Consider the following 20,627-nt stretch of genomic DNA (forward strand, 5'->3'; position numbering starts at 1 on the left):
CACGAACTGCCCTCACAGCTTTGGTTCCACCTGTACCTCATCTCCTACCTTCCAAACTTCACAGAAGCTCTCCTGCAAAACTTGCAAGACTAGCAGTCCTGGAAGAAAGAATATTGCAGAGACATGGCTCAGCCACATCCTGGAGGATGTTTCCAGAATGAAATTTTCTCCCTGCAGTGGGTTGTGTGCTGATATAAAACTTCCTGGCAGATTAAAACTGTGTGCCAGACCAAGACCCGAACTCGGATCCTTCAATACCCTTTCTTCCAAGAGTGCTAGTCTTGCAAGAGAACTTCTGTGAAGTTCGGAGGGTGAGGACGAGGTTCTGGTGGAAGTAAAGCTGTGGAGACACGTTGTGAATCGTGCTTGGGTAGCTCAGTCAGTAGAGCACTTGCCTGAGTTTGAGTCTTGGTCTGGCGTAGAGCTTTAAACTGCCAGGAAGCTTCATGTCAGCGCACACTCCACTGCTGAATGAAAACTTCATTCTGGAATAATAAATATTATTACTGTAAGTAAAGAACCTTTCAGCACACCATGTTTGATTGTTCATAACTTATGTCTGTACTTGATTATATTTCCTCTACCTGTACATCTGATTTCTGTTCATCATGTCTTGTACAATTTTATAATGTCACATTTTGCTTAAATCCCTTACTAGAACAGCTTCCCGTAACCTCAGAATGATTTCCACTGTCAAATATCTTAAGCAGGTCTTCAATTAACTCGTAAATCTTCTGTTATCCATCTAGAGATCTCACAATATGATTAACTAAATCTGCTGTTGTCACTTTTGTTGATTCACCTTCCCTGAAACCATGTAATGTCTGCAAAAGAATGAATGATACTGACATATAACTTCCTAACTCACATTTGTTCTGCCAACTTTACAAATTTTTAATACATCTGGATACATTTATTTATTTATTTATTTATTTATCTATTGCTTATTAAGCCTGACCAGATTAGGGCCTTAAGTCTCTCTCTTACATCTGACCAGGAGCGACACATACCAGACATATTACAAAAACTTCCCAATAATAATAATCACAACAATGCTGACAATAAAATTAATAATAATAATAATAGTAATATTGTTGTTGTTGTGGTCTTCAGTCCTGAGATGTTGTTGTTGTGGTCTTCAGTTCTGAGACTGGTTTGATGCAGCTCTCCATGATACTCTATCCTGTGCAAGCTTCTTCATCTCCCAGTACTTACTACAACCTACATCCTTCTGAATCTGCTTAGTGTATTCATCTCTTGGTCTCCCTCTATGATTTTTACCCTCCACACTGCCCTCCAATGCCAAACTTGTGATCCCCTGGTGCCTCAGAACATGTCCTACCGACCGACCTCTTCTTCTAGTCAAGTTGCGCCACAAACTCCTCTTCTCCCCAATTCTATTCAATACCTCCTCATTAGTTATGTGATCCACCCATCTAATCTTCAGCATTCTTCTGTAGCACCACATTTCGAAAGCTTCTATTCTCTTCTTGTCCAAACTATATATTGTCCATGTTTCACTTCCATACATGGCTACACTCCATACAAATACTTTCAGAAACGACTTCCTGACACTTAAATCTATACTCTATGTTAACAAATTTCTCTTTTTCAGAAACGCTTTCCTTGCCTTGCCAGTCTACATTTTTTTATCCTCTCTACTTCGACCATCATCAGTTATTTTGCTCCCCAAATAGCAAAACTCCTTTACTACTTTAAGTGTCTCATTTCCTAATCTAATTCCCTCAGCATCACCAGACTTTATTCGACTACATTCCATTATCCTCGTTTTGCTTTTGTTGATGTTCATCTTATATCCTCCTTTCAAGACACTGTCCATTCCGTTCAACTGCTCTTCCAAGTCCTTTGCTGTCTCTGACAGAATTACAATGTCATCGGTGAACCTCAAAGTATTTATTTCTTCTCCATGGATTTTTAATGCCTACTCCAAACTTTTCTTTTGTTTCCTTTGCTGCTTGCTCAATATACAGATTGAATAACATTGGGGAGAGGCTACAACCCAGTCTCACTCCCTTCCCAACCACTGATTCCCTTTCATGCCCCTCGACTCTTATAACTGCCATCTGGTTTCTGTACAAATTGTAAATAGCCTTTCACTCCCTGTATTTTACCTCTGCCACCTTTAGAATTTGAAAGAGAGTATTCCAGTCAACATCGTCAAAAGCTTTCTCTAAGTCTACAAATGCTGGAAACGTAGGTTTGCCTTTCCTTAATCTTAGTTCTAAGATAAGTCGTAAGGTCAGTATTGCCTCACGTGTTCCAGTATTTCTATGGAATCCAAACTGATCTTTCCCGCGGTCGGCTTCTACTAGTTTTTCCATTCGTCTGTAAAAAATTCACATTAGTACTTTGCAGCTGTGACTTATTGAACTGATTGTTCGGCAATTTTCGCATCTGTCAACACCTGCTTTCTTTGGGATTGGAATTATTATATTCTTCTTGAAGCCTGAGGGTATTTCTCCTGTCTCATACATCTTGCTCACCAGATGGCAGAGATTTGTCAGGACTGGCTCTCCCAAGGCCATCAGTACTTCTAATGGAATGTTGTCTACACCTGGGGCCTTGTTTCGACTCAGGTCTTTCAGTGCTCTGTCAAACTCTTCATGCAGTATCATACCTCACATTTCATCTTCATCTACATCCTCTTACATTTCTATAATATTGTCCTCAAGTACATCGCCCTTGTATAGACCCTCTATATACTCCTTCCACCTTTCTGCTTTCCCTTCTTTGCTTAAAACTGGGTTTCCATCTGAGCTCTTGATATTTATACAAGAGGCTCTCTTTTCTCCAAAGGTCTCTTTAATTTTCCTGTAGGCAGTATCTATCTTGCCCCTAGTGATATATGCCTCTACAGCCTTACATTTGTCCTCTAGCCATCCCTGCTTAGCCATTTTGCGCTTCCTGTCGATCTCATTTTTGAGACATTTGTATTCCTTTTTGCCTGTTTCATTTACTGCATTTTTATATTTTCTTCTTTCATCAATTAAATTCAATATTTCTTCTGCTACCCAAGCATTTCTACTAGCCCTCGTCTTTTTACCTACTTGATCCTCTGCTGCATTCACTACTTCATCCCTCAGAGCTACCCATTCTTCTTCTACTGTACTTCTTTCCCCCATTCCTGTCAATTGTTCCCTTATGCTCTCCCTGAAACTATGTACAACCTCTGTTTTAGTCAGTTTATCCAGTCCAGGTCCCATCTCCTTAAATTCCCACCTTTTTGCAGTTTCTTCAGTTTTAATCTACAGTTCATAATCAATAGATTGTGGTCAGAGCCCACATCTGCCCCTGGAAATGTCTTACAATTTAAAACCTGGTTCCTAAATCTCTCTCTTACCAGTATATAATCTATCTGATACCTGCTAGTATCTCCAGGATTCTTCCATGTATACAACCTTCTTTTATGATTCTTGAACCAAGTGTTAGCTATGATTAAGTTATGCTCAGTGCAAAATTCTACCAGACAGCTTCCTCTTTCATTTCTTAACCCCAATCTATATTCAACTACTATGTTTCCTTCTCTCCCTTTTCCTACTCTCAAATTCCAGTCACCCATGACTATTAAATTTTCATCTCTCTTCACTACCTGAATAATTTCTTTTATCTCATCATACATTTCATCAATTTCTTCATCCTCTGCAGAGCTAGTTGGCATATAAACTTGTACTACTGTAGTAGGCATGGACTTCGTGTCTATCTTAGCCACAATAATGTGTTCACTATGCTGTTTGTAGCAGCTTACCCGCACTCCTATTTTTTTTATTCATTATTAAACCTACTCCTGCATTACCCCTATTTGATTTTGTGTTATAACCCGGTATTCACCTGACCAAAAGTCTTGTTCCTCCTGCCAGCGAACTTCACTAAAACAACAACAACAATAATAATAGTAAAGTGCATTTAGAATGATATGGATTAGCTTAGCACATTTGAAGCTATGTTTATTATTATCAGAAGCAGAATGGATAAAGGAAGAGGAGAAGATTGAAATGACAGTGACAGTCTCTTTTAGGACAGAACAAAATATAAACAGAGAATGCTGATGACAAGGAGTAGGGAAAAGTTTTTGGGGAGGGGGACTAATGTGAATGAGTTGCACAAAGTGTAGGAGAGATGGCTACGGTGATAGAAATCTGATCATTAGCAGTCTTTTGAAATTTGGAAGGTATTTAATTTCTCTTATATTTTGATGAGGATTGTTGCAAAGTGAGGTTCCTGATATAGAAAATGATTTAGAAAACATTGCAGGGCTATGTGATGGTGGAGAGAGAATTTTAGTTTGTTAAGAACACGTATTTCTGCTGTGCTGTTCAGACAGTAGAGTAACAGTTGAGGACAAATAAGGGGGAGTGCAATGATTGAGAAGGCAGTAGAACAAACATAGAATATGATAGTCTCTAAACTTATTGACATGTAGCCATGATAACTGTTTAAAGGCTGGTGTGATATGGTCGAAAAAGTGTACGTCACAAATGTATCGTACCAAAGCATTCATTGTCAGTTCCCGCCTGTGTGAGCTTTTATGAAATTCTTGGAGAATGGCACCACCATAGTCAAATATTGGAAGTGTTTGTGTTACTATGAGCTTCTTTTTAAGTTCAAAAGGAAATACTTTTTCATATTTCTGTAGTGACTGAAAAGACACGTCTTCATTCAGTACAGTCTAAATGATGGTCCAGAATTATCCCCAAGTTCCTTGCTGAAGAAGAAAAGGTTATTTCCGAGCCATTTAGAATTAATGGTGGAAGAGATTCTCTGAACTGAGTTGTAATAAGACAGTCTAAGATTCCTTGCATTTTAGATGGGTTAAGTGTCAAACCTATACTCTGCACCCACAGCGATAGGGCAAGTAAATCAGCATTTACGAGGTGGATGGTTTGTTGGACTTGCACTTAGATATAACTGAATGTCGTTAATGTATATGTGATATTTGCTTTGACAGAAAATAGTTAACATGTCATTAACATATAATGAGAAGACTAATGGACCCAATACTGATGCTTGTGGGACCCCTGATCCTATGTCATTCCACTGTGAGCTTTTCATTCCAATCATTACACAATACTGGCGAGATGTAAGGTATTAGTGGAACCACTGTACACCACTTGAAGAAAAATTCTGACTTGTAAGTTTAGCCAGTAGAATGTCAAAGTCAACAGTGTGAAAAGCTTTGCTGAAATCCAAAGAGAACATAATAATCACCTGCTGTTTATCCATGGCTTGTTTCAGTTACTTAGTCAATTTCATAAGAGCAGTCATTGTGCTGCAATTTTGCCAGAAACCAGACTGGTATCCATCTAAAAGATTACTTGATGTTAAATAACTAATAAGCTGCTAATGTATTATAAAGCCTTGGATAGCACTGGTAGAATGCAAATGGGCCTGTAGTTGGAAGACTGTTTGACAGATTCCTTCTTGGATAATGGTTTTATGAGATCCTGTTTCCAGGAAAGATGCTGGAAGTCAGAGAATGGTTTAAAATGTCCGTTACTCTTGGCAGCAGAGGACTGATGAGATGATAGATCATTTGTACTGTTATATTATCATGCCCTGCAGCTTCTGAACAAATTTGCTCAATTGACTTCTGGACCATGTAAGAGCATAGAAGCTGCAGAAAGAATTTTTTGTCTGTAGCAACCATTGATACTTTAACGGAACTGATGGCTTGTGGCCTCATGCATTGCTCGAATAAAGATATTGGCCAGGCAAAATACTTATTTAGATCCTCAGTAGCAACTAGAGGTTTGGCTGAAGATTTGGGTTTGCTTACTCCTAGACTTCATAGGTTTTTGCACACAACGGCCGGTCTGTGAAAGTCCTCAGTCAGTGAGAGGGCATACCTGCGTTTTGCACTCCTCACAGATTGGCTAACTCAGTTGTGTAGTAGGTGATTGTAGGTAAGATGATTATCAGAAGTTAGGTGGCATTTGTATGTCCTCTGTGCTGCACTTCCAACACTCATAATGTATTTGAGGTTGTCTGTATGCCATGATGCATGTTTTCTCCTTACTCTTACTATTTCTGGAGGTCCACATTTGTTGTAACAATTACTGAATCTCGTAGTGAAGTTGGACGCTTTACACTGAAGTTATTTCTTGCCATTGTCTTCCAAGAAATATCATAGGCACCAGCTGTAGGCTCAGACATATATGAGTCCTTAAAATCTCTAAAAGTCACCACCTGTGGTTTGTTCTTTGGGAATTGCAATGAGCAGTTCATGAATATTACATCATGAACAGACAAGCTGGGTGCAGATATCTGATTGGTGCACCTTACTCTGTTTGGAGATTTAGTTGCAAATATATTGATAATGTATTGACTGTCTGCTGTATTGTGAGTATGCCCAAGTGGGATCAGTGTAAGGTATGAGCAGGAAAGCATACACGTGAATTTTGATACAGAAAGGCTGCTGTTTATAAAATTTATGGTGATAACTTCAGTCAAAATTATGTGGTCATACAATGATTGAAGGCTTGAGAGATTTAAAGCTATAAAGCTGTCCAACTTCAGGTGGACAAATATATTACATAGATGACACACATTTTACTGAGTGATTTGATCTCAATGAACACGTATCAGGTTGTTTGTCCTCATTTTTGGATGTGAGCACAACCTTGGGGAACAAATTTGCATGTGCAAATACTGTCATAGCTTCCGCCCTCATTTCCTATATCTGTGAACTCTCACAAAATGTAACCGTCAGGACTTACAGAATCAGAAGGGATAGCCAGATTCAGCCATGTTTCAAGGTCCTGAAATATGCAGCAGAACTTGGTCAGGTGAGCTGGTAAGGACTGCACATTTGTGCAAGTGAGCAGTAGTGTAAAGCTGTAATGAGTTGTCTCCACTACTATCCAGCAGGTAGGGCAGACAACTGTCCCAGAGTCAGTCATAACTGAGTGTCTTGTGGAATGCATTGAGTAGGGGAGGAGGGAGGCACATGGAGCTATAAATGGCAGGTAGGAAGTGGGATAAAACAGCTAGAGGAAGTGGTGAGTTCTGGATGGGGTACACTTGCCCAACACAGAGCATGTTTTCTAGAAATTGATAAAACATGGTGATAGTATGAGCAGTGTATGACAGTACGATATAATGGTAGTAAAAGAGTGATATACTGAAAATAATAATAATAGTAATATTAATAATAATAAACCCCGTGGAGGCCCGGGAAAAGAATAGGCCTCCGGTATGTTCTGCCAGTCGTAAAAGGCGATGAAAAGAACAAACCACTAATAGGGCTAACCCCCCTTTTAGTGTGATTAGTTGGTTCAGGACAGAACTAAAGAAGCCTCGGACAAGCGCCGTCATGGTCGGGGACGACGCTTGAACCCTATGCCCGCCCACAATGGTAACGACACTGCTAGCCAACTGGAAAATGATTTAAATCCAAATAGAGGTGTTTTGCAGGATATGCTTCCTGCAACCACCCTAGAAGGAAAACAAAGACAGAGGATGAGATGGTCAGATGAAGTTAATCGACACCTCATGTTCTGTTATTACCAAACAACAAACCTAGGAACCAACACAAATGGATACAGATCACAAGTATGCACAACATTTATTACCAGATACCCAGAATTAAAATTTTTAACAGAACAACGACTAGCTGATCAGATCCGTGTAATAATCAAAAATAACAGGATACCCCAGTCAGAATTAGACAACATCAAACAACAAGTACAACAAATACTGGAACAAAATAATGTGCAATTAGAAGAAGAAGAAAATACAGTAATGGACTCAAACATCCCAGAGCAAACAAACAAAGAACAACACACATCAATTAAACAATCAGAGGAAAACGAAATCTTAGGACAGCCACCAGAACAAGCACAAATAGAACACGAAGTGACACGGATGTTAGATATAGAAGAAGAATTTCAGCTGATATATATAGAATACAAAGACACAAATACAGACATTAGACCATTGTTGCATAGACCGCCAAATAACCCACAAGTCGAAACAACAATAAAAACTATCAACACAATCATACACAACAAAATAAATGAAAACACAACTATGGAAGAGTTACAACTACTGGTTTATGTAGAAGCACTCACTACACTAAATATACACACTAGGCAGAGATCAGAAGGAACCAACACACAGAAGAAACCCACAAAACCAGCATGGCAACACAGGCTACAGATCAGAATAGAAAAACTGAGAAAAGACATCGGACAGCTAACACAATTTATAAGAAATGAAATGTCGGAACAAAAACGAAAAAGGTTAGGTAAAATCTCACAACAAGAAGCGATAGAGCAATTAGATGAAAAGAAGCAAAAATTACAAGCATTGGCCAAACGACTTAGAAGATACAAAAAAAGTGAAAATAGAAGGAAACAAAACCAAACATTCAACACAAACCAAAAGAAATTTTACCAGACAATAGATAACACACACATTAAAATAGACAATCCACCAAACATAACAGACATGGAACACTTCTGGAGCAACATATGGTCAAACCCGGTAGAACATAACAGGCATGCACGGTGGATACAAGCAGAAACAGACACATACAAGATGATACCACAAATGCCTGAAGTGATAATTTTGCAACATGGGGCACCCAAGCAATTAATTCTACTCACAATTGGAAAGTCTCTGGAAAAGATAAAAAAGCAAATTTCTGGCTAAAGAAGTTCACCTCAACACATTCACATCTAACTAAATTATTTAACATTAATGATATGAATATAATAGAGGGAAACATTCCACGTGGGAAAAATATATCTGAAAACAAAGAAGATGAGACTTGCCAAACAAAAGCACTGGCAGGTCGATAGACACACAAACAAACACAAACACACACACAAAATTCTAGCTTTCGCAACCAAAGGTTGCTTCATCAGGAAAGAGGGAAGGAGAGGGAAAGACGAAAGGATGTAGGTTTTAAGGGAGAGGGTAACGAGTCATTCCAATCCCGGGAGCGGAAAGCCTTACCTTAGGGGGAAAAAAGGACAGGTATACACTCGCACACACGCACATATCCATCCGCACATACACAGACACCAACTGTTGCTTCATCATGTGTGGATGGATATGTGCGTGTGTGCGAGTGTATACCTGTCCTTTTTTCCCCCTAAGGTAAGTCTTTCCGCTCCCGGGATTGGAATGACTCCTTACCCTCTCCCTTAAAACCCACATCCTTTCGTCTTTCCTTCTCCTTCCCTCTTTCCTGATGAAACAACCGTTGGTTGCGAAAGCTAGAATTTTGTGTGTGTGTTTGTGTTTGTTTGTGTGTCTATCAACCTGCCAGCGCTTTTGTTTGGTAAGTCTCATCATCTTTGTTTTTAGATATAAATTATTTAACAGTTACATTGCAGACCCATACACATTCCCTGATACACTTACACATGGAATAACTTATCTGAAACCTAAAGATCAAGCAGACACAGCAAACCCAGCTAAATATCGCCCCATAACATGCCTACCAACAATATACAAAATATTAACTTCAGTCATTACACAGAAATTAATGACACATACAACACAGAACAAAATTATAAATGAAGAACAAAAAGGCTGTTGCAAAGGAGCACGAGGATGTAAAGAGCAACTGATAATAGATGCAGAGGTGACATATCAAGCTAAAACTAAACAAAGGTCACTACACTATGCATACATTGATTACCAAAAAGGTTTTGATAGTGTACCCCACTCATGGTTACTACAAATATTGGAAATATACAAAGTAGATCCTAAATTGATACAATTCCTAAACATAGTAATGAAAAATTGGAAAATCACACTTAATATCCAAACAAATTCAAATAATATCACATCACAGCCAATACAGATTAAGCGTGGAATATACCAAGGAGACTCATTAAGTCCTTTCTGGTTCTGCCTTGCTCTGAACCCACTATCCAACATGCTAAATAATACATATTATGGATACAATATTACTGGAAAATACCCACACAAAATCACATATTTGCTATACATGGATGATCTAAAACTAATGGCAGCAACAAATCAACAACTCAAGCAATTACTAAAGATAACAGAAGTATTCAGCAATAATATAAATATGGCTTTTGGAACGGACAAATGTGAGAAAAATAGCATAGTCAAGGGAAAACACACTAAACAAGAAGATTACATATTGGATAACCACAGCAACTGCATAGAAGCGAAGGAAAAAACAGATGCCTATAAATATCTAGGATACAGACAAAAAATAGGAATAGATAATACAGATATTAAAGAAGAACTAAAAGAAAAATATAGACAAAGACTAACAAAAATACTTAAAACAGAATTGACAGCAAGAAACAAGACAAAAGCTACAAATACTTATGCTATACCAATATTGACCTACTCATCTGGAGTAGTGAAATGGAGTAACACAGACCTAGAAGCACTCAATACACTTACACAATCACAATGCCACAAATATAGAATACATCACATACATTCAGCAACAGAAAGATTCACATTAAGCAGAAAGGAAGGAGGAAAGGGATTTATTGACATAAAAAACCTACATTATGGACAGGTAGACAATTTAAGAAAATTCTTTCTAGAACGAGCAGAAACTAGCAAAATACACAAAGCAGTCACTCATATAAATACATCGGCTACACCACTGCAATTTCATAACCACTTCTACAACCCTTTAGATCACATAACATCAGCAGATACGAAGAAAGTAAACTGGAAAAAGAAAACACTACATTGCAAGCACCCGTATCATCTAACACAGCCACACATCGATCAAGACGCATCCAACACACGGCTAAGAAAAGGCAATATATACAGTGAGACGGAAGGATTCATGATTGCAATACAGGATCAAAGAATAAACACCAGATACTACAGCAAGCATATTATTAAAGATCCCAATACCACAACAGATAACTGCAGACTTCGCAAACACCAAATAGAAACAGTAGATCACATCACAAGCAGATGTACAATACTAGCAAATACAGAATACCCCAGAACAAACCTGACATCATACTCACCAATAAAAAGAAGAAATTAACACAACTAATCGAAATATCCATACCCAATACAACAAATATACAAAAGAAAACAGGAGAAAAAATTGAAAAATACATCCAACTGGCTCAGGAAGTCAAGGACATGTGGCATCAGGATAAATTTGACATTATACCCATTATACTATCAACTACTGGAGTCATACCAAACAATATCCACCAGTACATCAATGCAATACAGCTACATCCAAACTTATATATACAACTACAAAAATCCGTAATTACCCGAAAGTTCCTAAATGCAATATAACATAAACCGTACAGTTAAAAGGAAGTCACGCTTGATCAAGGTCCGCGTCACTTTCCATTTTTGACCAGACATAACGTCTGAGAAAAGAAAGAAATAGTAATAATAATAGAGGGAACAGTAAGAGCAACAGTTTATAATAAAACAGGAATAAAATAATAGCATAAAACAAAACAGTAAGAGATGCAGGGAAACAATATATCTAAGGTTATGTCAATAATGAATTACATGATTATTTGGCAGTAAATTAACTGTCTGAATCAAAATCCTGTGAGACTATTGTAGTAATAGCAAAATAATGACTATATTGGTACTATTGAGTATGAAAACTGAACAAAAATATATAACTAATACTAATAATAAACCTAAACAAACAAACAATGATAACAGGAAACTGTTTCAAAGAAAACACTAGAGAACAAAATGTTTGTTTACAAAAGATCACTCTTTTCGAGCTCACACAGCTTAGTCTTCTAAGTTCCATACTGTTGCTCCCTGTGTGCTTTTTTGTAGCAGTCTGTACAATTATCGTACCATCCCTGGTCCACAAATTTTACAACCCGAACTGAGAGATGGCACCATTCAATACTTCCCTCCTTTCACATGTAAGGTTCTCATGTATGATTACACCTGATTTTGCTAATTTCTTCTCTGTCCCTTCTTCTACACAAGTATTCAGCACCTGTATAAGGTCTTTAGCAGATTGTTACTGCACTCCTTTATGAGATATGTTTAATTGCTTTATTATGTTTAATTCCTCCATATTAGTTGCTGTGATGAATACAAGGCCAAAAAAGAGTGGACTATAGTTATTTAAGGTGCTATTTTTAGTACTGGCAATGAAAATATTTAAAGTAGAAAATACTAATTCTAATTTTTGGAACTACGTGTTTTTTCTTCAGGAAGGGCAGCAGTACTGAATGAGAAAGTGTGGAGAAGGGAGGGTGTGATATGAGGTGGCTGTGGACATGGGGAGGCAAAGGTGAAGGAAAAGGAGGCAGAGAGAGTAGGTTGTCAAAGGTAATACATTAGAGGTTATGCTGTTAAGTGGCATAGCAAGATGTAAAAAACAGTTGAAAGAGGAAGAGAAATGAAAAATGGAAGGAATAATACAGAAGGAAAAGATGGAAGCAAAGGAAACTAGGGTCTCCTGTATAGTATCCAATGAGATCATTGGAGGTGGAGTATAAGCTCAGACTGGGGAAGGAAATCAGCCATGTTGTTTCTGAGGGAACCATCTCAGCATTTGCCTTACACAATTTTGGGAAACTATAAAAACCCCAAATCTGGATGGCCAGTTGGGGATTTTAATCACCATCCTTCCAAGCAAGTTGAGTGTCTTACCACTACATCGCCTTGCTCTGTCTGAGCCTCAGTGAAATAGAGGTCTGCATTCAGGAAGCTGACTTTCGATAAGTAACAGATCAGTTTATGTTGGTGAAAAGGTATTAAGCTTTGACGGAAGCAGAGCAATTCTTCACCACAAGTCTAGACCAAAATGTGCTGTCAATAGTGCTGTATCAAGCCAGGAGGTGATGTTTCTAGAGTATGATGAGGATTACCTCTTTGTTGACAGAATGTGTGCGACAATGAACAACGATTTTGGAAGACAGTCTGGTGGTCACTAGAAGACATAGTTTTCATGGGCTGAGTGCCCATGAGACATGGGATGGTAGGGCAAGGTCATATGGGTGATGATAAGGGAGGTTTCAAATGGACAGTCGGTGGAAAAGGATCTGAGACATTACCAGGATGGATTGGTGTCACTCAACCTACTTCTCTCTCTCTCTCTCTCTCTCTCTCTCTCTCTCTGCGCGCGCGCGCGCGCGCGCGTGTGTGTGTGTGTGTGTGTGTGTGTGTGTGTGTGTGTGTGTGTGTGTGTAGTGTGCACACACGTTGCTTGCACTGAAGCAGAATTTTTTATATTTTGTTTCCACTCATGATTTTTCATTGTGGTAAAATAAAGAGAATGCAAAAGTAGTTACACAACAGAAAAATAGTAATTTTCCTGTAACTCTTCAGGCTTTCCCGGTGAGATCTTGACATGTGGAATAATCGGGTCTACTGTACACCCCAGGAGCACCATCAGGTGGGCGCGGACTGCGAATGGAGCGCCCGACACTAGACGGGCCTCAGACAGCTGCCACAGCTGCAGATGGTGGGTGAGGCAGGCGCGGATGTCCGTCGGAGCACCAGGGAAGTGCCAACACCTCAGGAGCAGCGCCAAGTGGGCACAGACCGCGAATGGAATGCCTGACACAGGACAGGCCTCAGAGAGCTGTCACAGATGGCGACCAAGTCAGGCGCGGACATCCGAGGGAGCACCGGGGAAGAGAGAACACATTACAAGCAGGGCTAGGCGGGCGTGGACGGCAAAGAGAGCACCCAGTGCCCTCTGGGCATAAATACTGGACAAGATCCTCCAATACGGCAGTCTCAGGTAGCACCTGAAGGAGGCAACGAGCTACGTAGCCGAAATATTGTGCCAGAGCGACACAAACATCCGGCAGTAGACCCGATTATTCCACATGTCAGTCATTTTCCTGATGGTCATGTTTTCAGCATGGATGTGAAACACAATTTCGATTTGATAGGAAGTCACCTTGAGCTACCACTGCAATCAGTCAGTGATACAAAGAGTATTTTCTGAGTAGCTAAAATATGCAGCAGTTGTGTCCATTTATAAAAGTGTAGTAAGCTCTACTTACAAACTAATCCCATTTCTTCTTATACTTCTAAATGTTTTGAGAAAAGCAGATTACAATAGAATATATACCTACTTTCCTGACAATAATGTGAGGGCGACCTCTCACCTTGCCTTTTGTGAAGGTTTCTCTGTGGAGAAAGTCTACAAAGGAGAAAGCTAACAAAACGCACGTCACATCCTAGAATATTGCTTTAACTATGTGAAACTCAGACTTAATAGGACAAACGCAGGAATACTGAATGTAAAAAAAGAACAGTACAAGTTGTCACAAGTTTGTTCCATCATCTTTCAAATGTGCATCCAGAATAATATTTCTTCTTCTGATATTTTAGTTGATCACCTTACAGCCATCTTCAAGGTGAGCCCCTGGCACAATTTAAATCACTTGACACAATACTGTGGAGTAAATGCATGTGCATCAGAGATTCAGAGATAACATGGGTCACAGATTTGTTTAACTCATCAGAGAGTATCACAGAAAAGTTGAAAAACCTGAAGAGGTAGAAGCAGTAAAACAGATGCCAGCTAACCTGTGAAAGCCTGCTTATATTGTTTATTTGTCCCAGAATCATTTTAGTACACTGTTTGCACATGTGGTATAGGACAGTGGTAAGCCTAGTTAATTTACAATACAGTAGCCATTTTGACTACATAGTTGACATAATCAAAATGTATAATAATGTAGGTTGGTGTACTACATTGCTTCTGCATGTGATAATACCAGTTATTAAGTGAGATGACATGAAAAGCACAACGTAAACTATTTTATGAATTGACAATTAGTAAAATTTGGTAAATGAGGTTTACTTATTACGATGTTCCATAAACTCAGACAAAGAATAGAAGCAGTGGTCAAGCAAGATCTGTTTTAACTTTATTTTATATGCAGTTAATGTTTGGTATGCATTTGAGGTAAGAAGACAAATGGTTTTATAACATAACTCCAATATGATACACTCCTCTTTTGCATAAGTTTGTATTTACTGTATTCATGTGTAGGTTCATCTTCTGCCTAGTTTCATCTATGCATATATCATAGTTGTGTTTGAAGAAATTTTTCTTTTTTAAGATGCTGTCTTTTGTGAAAATTAGCATTTTGTATATATAACAGGTCCAGAACCAACCCTTGTGGGACTCCATAGCTGATTTTCTCTTCATCACTGTAAAAACTAGAAATTTTTTGTGTTTCACTATCTTTGTGTTTTATTTTTGTAATCTGCTGATAATTACTGAGGTACGACTGGAGCCACCTTTCAGACTGACCTCTAATTCCATCAGTAACATTGAAGGCTTTACTTAGATCCAGAAATATCCTAGTCTACCGTATCTTCCTTCGCCGTCGGCGTTGTCATGGTTACCGTGAGACACCGTTATACCAAGAGGAAAGGCGCGTCGATCTTAGAGCATGAGATATGATGACCTTAAGCCATTGACAACACACAACGGTCACGGTAGCACCTGATTCCAGAATAGCTGCAGTAGTTAAGATCTACGAACTATCCCCTGTTGACCAGGTCCCCGAAACTTAACTCGTAACGAGATCCCTTCAAAGCAAATTGTCATAACGATCATCTATAAAGGCTTCGTACAACGAGAATAAATGTTACGGTTTATGGAATAATAACAGATACGACCAAACTGTCTTGTCTCTTCTGCTTTATTTAACATAACTTCGTTCACAGTTTCATTTCGCATTCACCACTCATTCACCGAAACCCTTTGATGAACAGTTTTGGTTGCTTAACACCAACAGTCAATGATAATGATACAGCTTTTCTCCTTTTTATAAATTGAAGCCCGCTCTCCGTGATATAATAAAAAAAAACCGGTCTCAATACCGTGTGCCTCGTGAGACGCGAATAGACTTATCCTGGAACTGACCGCCCTGTAGGTGTACTCAATTTAATGACCACACTTCACTGTCGGCTATTTCGCATAACTGAATGTCCATTTGTTAATCTGATTATACACTGTAGCTATTTAAAATTCGCCCCTATATTTTTCACAACGCACAATTAGCACTTCGTTACTTGTTTTCTTTTTTTTCTTCTAAGAGTAAACGGAAAAAAAAAGACGCCGTATCATCGGCTTAGTCGATATAAAGCAAAACACCTTAATATGCCCAATTTTACCTCTTCTTATAGGATCGGCTACCTTACTCATTAATTTATTACATATTATTTCCAATAACGCTAAACAGGTATCGCCGTTATATTTTAATTGTATTCAAAAGCATGTTACTACTATTATGATCGACCAAATCATAACAAATCGCGCGGCGTGCGTTTTTAACGATAACTTTACGCTATTCAAGTTCCGTTACAGCTGTCTTGACTCGTAATGTTACACTAGGTACATGCTGCTCATCATCCAATGCCTTTAATACTTCAGTTTTGAAGGCAGAATTTGCTGTGAGTTGACTTTCCAGCTCTGAGCCCATGTTTGGAGTCACTTATCAGCATCCCTATATTTAAGAAAACTGTTAATCTTCTAAGGAACATTTTTTCCATAATTTTGCTGAAGCCTGACTATACTGAATCTGGCTTATAATTAGCAATATCACTTTTTGCACCATTCTTATGCAAATGTTACTTTTGCATTTTTTAGAGTATTTGGAAACATACCAGTCTACAAAGATGGATTTACTGTCTGTTAATGGTACTGCAATAAATGTCATGCTAGCTTTGATAATTCATTCACTTCCATGTCCAGTCAGCATTCCCAAAAAATAGTAGCTGTGATAGCATTGTCATTTCCTACATAAACATCTTGTATTGTGCATGGGTTGTCCAGGAGGGGGCATACAAGTGGGTGGCTTGGATATTCTTCAGCCCTGCAGTCGCAAGAGATGTCTGTGCTTGCTGGAAGGAATCCCCAGTTCTTCAGGTTGGTCTTGCATCAGGGAACGCACACTCTTATGCAGTTGAGGGACCTCCATACAGGGTATTGTAGGTTTGCGAGAGGAGCTAGTTGTTCTGGTCGATAATAGCATCTGGTATCTCATCAACACCCACTGAATATTTATTAGGTAATTCTTTTAGGATTCTTGACAGCTCCTCAGGTGTCGCTGAATACAAGAAAATGTGTTTGGATGAATTTTTTGGCCTGAGTAACTGGCTAACTGTTTGTAGAGGTGTAAAGTTTAACAAAACAGTATTAAGTGAAGAATTTTGGAATATACTAGAGCCCCTTTTGTGTCACTCTCACAGGGACCACAAAAACAACATTACACTAATTACAGCAAGCACAGGTGAATTTAAGCAGTTATTCTTCCCATACTTTGTATGCAATTGGAATGGGAAGAAAACCTGAACAGAATTTTCTTAGTTTTCATGTTAGGTCAATTGAGATAAAATTCTTGAGCTTTTGACAGCATTCATCAGCATTCATCACCATCACCCTCAGATTTTGGAGATGATTAAGAAGCTGAAAGCAGCCCAAAATGATACTGTGTTAAGTCTTGATGTATTGTCACTATTTATGAGAGTGCATTGCATTGGATCTTTTGGCTAAAGGTTTTCTACCCACTACAATATTATCAGATTGTTTTGCCATAGCCTAACAATAGCATATTTCCTGTACCACAGCGAATATTATGAAATGACAGGTGATGCACTCTCCTTTTTTGCCAAAAGTGGCAAATTTCTTCACAGAACATTTTGAAGAACAAACACTCAGGTCTGCACTATTTCAACCATTTTGCTTTTTCTGATACACTGATGACACTTTCTTAATATTGACTCACAGTGAATTGGCACCGCAACAGTTCACAGATCAAATGAATGATGTACATCGCTACATCAAGTTTGCATCGAAGTTGGAAAGGGATGGCAATCTAGTTTTCTTGGAGCGCTAATTGAGTGCAAGGTAGATGGTTGGCTTGGTCGTGTGATCTGCAGGAAGGCACCCCACATCAATAGATATCTGAATGCTGATAGTTTTCATCATGTTGTGGCAAAGTGGTCATGAACACTTTAATACATAGAGGTGTGGCAATTTGCTATGATGACCATCTTCAGTTCAAACTAAATCATTTAAAATAGTTAAACAAAAACAACAATTACACCACAAAAGATGTTCCAGACACTTTCAGGTGCAACTGATGTAGGACACTTCATGATTCAGCTAAATAGGCTATGTCAGCAGCATTTCTTCCTTAGTGTGGTGCAATGACTAACAATATAAGAAGTGTTGTCCAGAGGTATGTATTGTGAGACTGGTATTCTAGCCTGCTCCAAAAAAAGATTCAGGAAAAATTACGCTTCTATTAATGATTATGCTTGTCTTAATAATGCCAGGTGTGTATGTTATTCTGTACTCCATAGGACAAACCACCTAACAGTTGCCAAGTTCTGTGCTGAGTGCAGGCACACTATGAAACAAAGACAACTGCATTAGTCAGCCAAGGCTGGATATTGTCTATTGCAGGCCAGTCAGTAAGTGGCTAGGTGAGCACAAGTGCACATATTAACTTGCCATCTTTGTAGTGAGTGTTCACAGTACAGTGTGTCTGTTAGACATTATGTAGTGCAGGGAAAGTGCAGGCTGTGTGCTGTCTTCAGAGGACTGACTATATGGCAAGTTCACACAATATGGTAAGTAGCTCTTTTAAAGTTGATGAAAAGCACCATTCTGTTCAAATTAGGAACCTCAAGGTGTATGCCAGTATCAATTTATAAAATGTCACTGTAGGATCCCTAGCTACAGTCAGAACTTACAAACCTGCAGTGGATAGGAAGCTACGTGAAAAGGTTCATAATAAAATAAATTTTGTAGACTTGTATAAAATGTTTCTTTAACATAAATTTCCACAGCTTAACAAGGTCACAGCTATGATTATGTCAATGTTTGGGCCCACATATTTTTGCGAGTAATTTTCTTCTGCAATGAAGAGAGTGGAACTTATCTATGGAAGCTCATGACAGACTTCAATTTAAAATCTTATCTTCAAATCAGCTGTGCTCAGAAAGTAATACCAGACAATGATGCTTTAGTGACAAGCAAACGTAGAATTTGTCGACATGAAGTGTTTCTATATTTAGCGTATGAGCAAAATAGTTGCAAAATGTAAGTTGATGTCTATTTAAACTTCATTCAAAAACAACATTTATCATAAGGCTGCACCAATCATAATGAGTATCATGTTTCGTACTTAGCTGCTCCGTATTCTTCACCTCAGAGATTAAAAGAAATGTAAGTTTCATTTCATTGTCATTTTTCAACAATGCAAGAGTTTCAGGAACTAAATTTGGTACAAAAGGCATTAACTAGTCACAATAAAGCAATACACCTCAGCAAAACTATTGGCAGCCATAGAATAGACTTGTTGACAATAGTTGCTTGTGCTGAGCTACCATGTTCTGATTCCTCTCAACCTCCCCTCCTCTTCCCCCTTCCATTACTCGCTGTGAGCTTGTAGGTTGTTTACTGCTGACACACGAGTGTGAGCCAGCTAGCAAATGCAGACTGGTGAACAGGCCTGGCCTTGAGAATGACCATAGAGTACAATTTGAGTAAAAAAGGATCTAGGCTATGGTGACTAAATACTACAATTCTGATATAAAAGAAACAACCAAGACTGGATTATAGCATAATAATTTCAACAGAGTATATGGCCACATACTTAATAAGGTATGGGGGCTGCTTTGGAAACCAAACAGAAACATAAGAAATGCTTGACAGTTACAGATTAACAAAATTCTGTAAGAGTTAGAAAACTATTAGTATTTTATGTAACCTTACCAAGGTCTTTAATATATCATGAAATCAAAACATTAAAATATTGTGATGTCAGCTGTACACTACATGTTTGCGAGGGGAAACACAGAGAGTAGCATTAACATATTGTCGCACATTAAGGATATCGACAACTTCTGTTGAACTCCTCAAGCCACTGTACGTGTGGTGGAGAACAAAAAGTGCACAAGAATCATCCTCTTCCTTTTATATTCTAATCACTGACTGCCCACAGGACAAATAGTTGTTGCAATCTCTCTTTGTAACCATGAAATGTTCTTATTTTATCATTTTGGTCACTAAACTTGTTGTGTGACAGAGAGAACAAGTTTTCTTGGCTTACTTACTAAACTGAAATGAAGGCTTTCCACGGTACACTTTTTTAAAATGTTTCCTGAGCAAGGTTATTGAGCATTCCCATGATGTTCTCTTATATAGTGGGCAATGCTATGATAAATCACACAATTGTCCAATCAATCTTCTCTTTCTTGCTGCTAATGTAACCCGTTGAGCCCAGATTGACAAAAAATACTCGAAATTGAGAGAAAGATGGTTTTGTGAGTGAGTGCGTTACATAGTTATTTTTTTTTTGTTCATAACTGCAACCAGTCGCTATGATGTGAATGAATTAGTTTTACGATTATATTACACTTTCTCTGTAAAAAAATATGGCAACATGCAGACAATTTATGCAGTTGTCTTAAGTTATATTTTTTTCTCTCTCCTTTAAACACAGTGATTTCCATTGCTGCTCACAAAAATTGCAACAACTTGAACATGGCATACAACATACATCCAACTGGCATGAAGTGTACTATATGCTTGGATATACAAATGATTAGCATTTCAGTGCAATCACACAAGCAGGCAGGAGTAATGTCCTCCACATTCTGTACAT

General features: G+C 38.4%; 1 protein-coding gene across 1 annotated transcript in view; it reads right to left on the reverse strand.

Annotated features, from left to right (window-relative positions):
- Nucleotides 1-737: 737 nt before the first annotated feature.
- LOC126456558 (sialin-like) overlaps nt 738-20,627 on the reverse strand; it is a 91,133-nt gene continuing 71,243 nt past the window's right edge. The window contains exon 4 of the mRNA XM_050092305.1: nt 738-824. Within this exon, the coding sequence (XP_049948262.1) occupies nt 738-824 (87 nt within the window). The remainder of the gene's footprint in view (nt 825-20,627) is intronic.

This window comes from Schistocerca serialis, chromosome 2 (genome assembly GCF_023864345.2).
Source record: "Schistocerca serialis cubense isolate TAMUIC-IGC-003099 chromosome 2, iqSchSeri2.2, whole genome shotgun sequence".
Lineage (NCBI taxonomy): Eukaryota > Metazoa > Arthropoda > Insecta > Orthoptera > Acrididae > Schistocerca > Schistocerca serialis.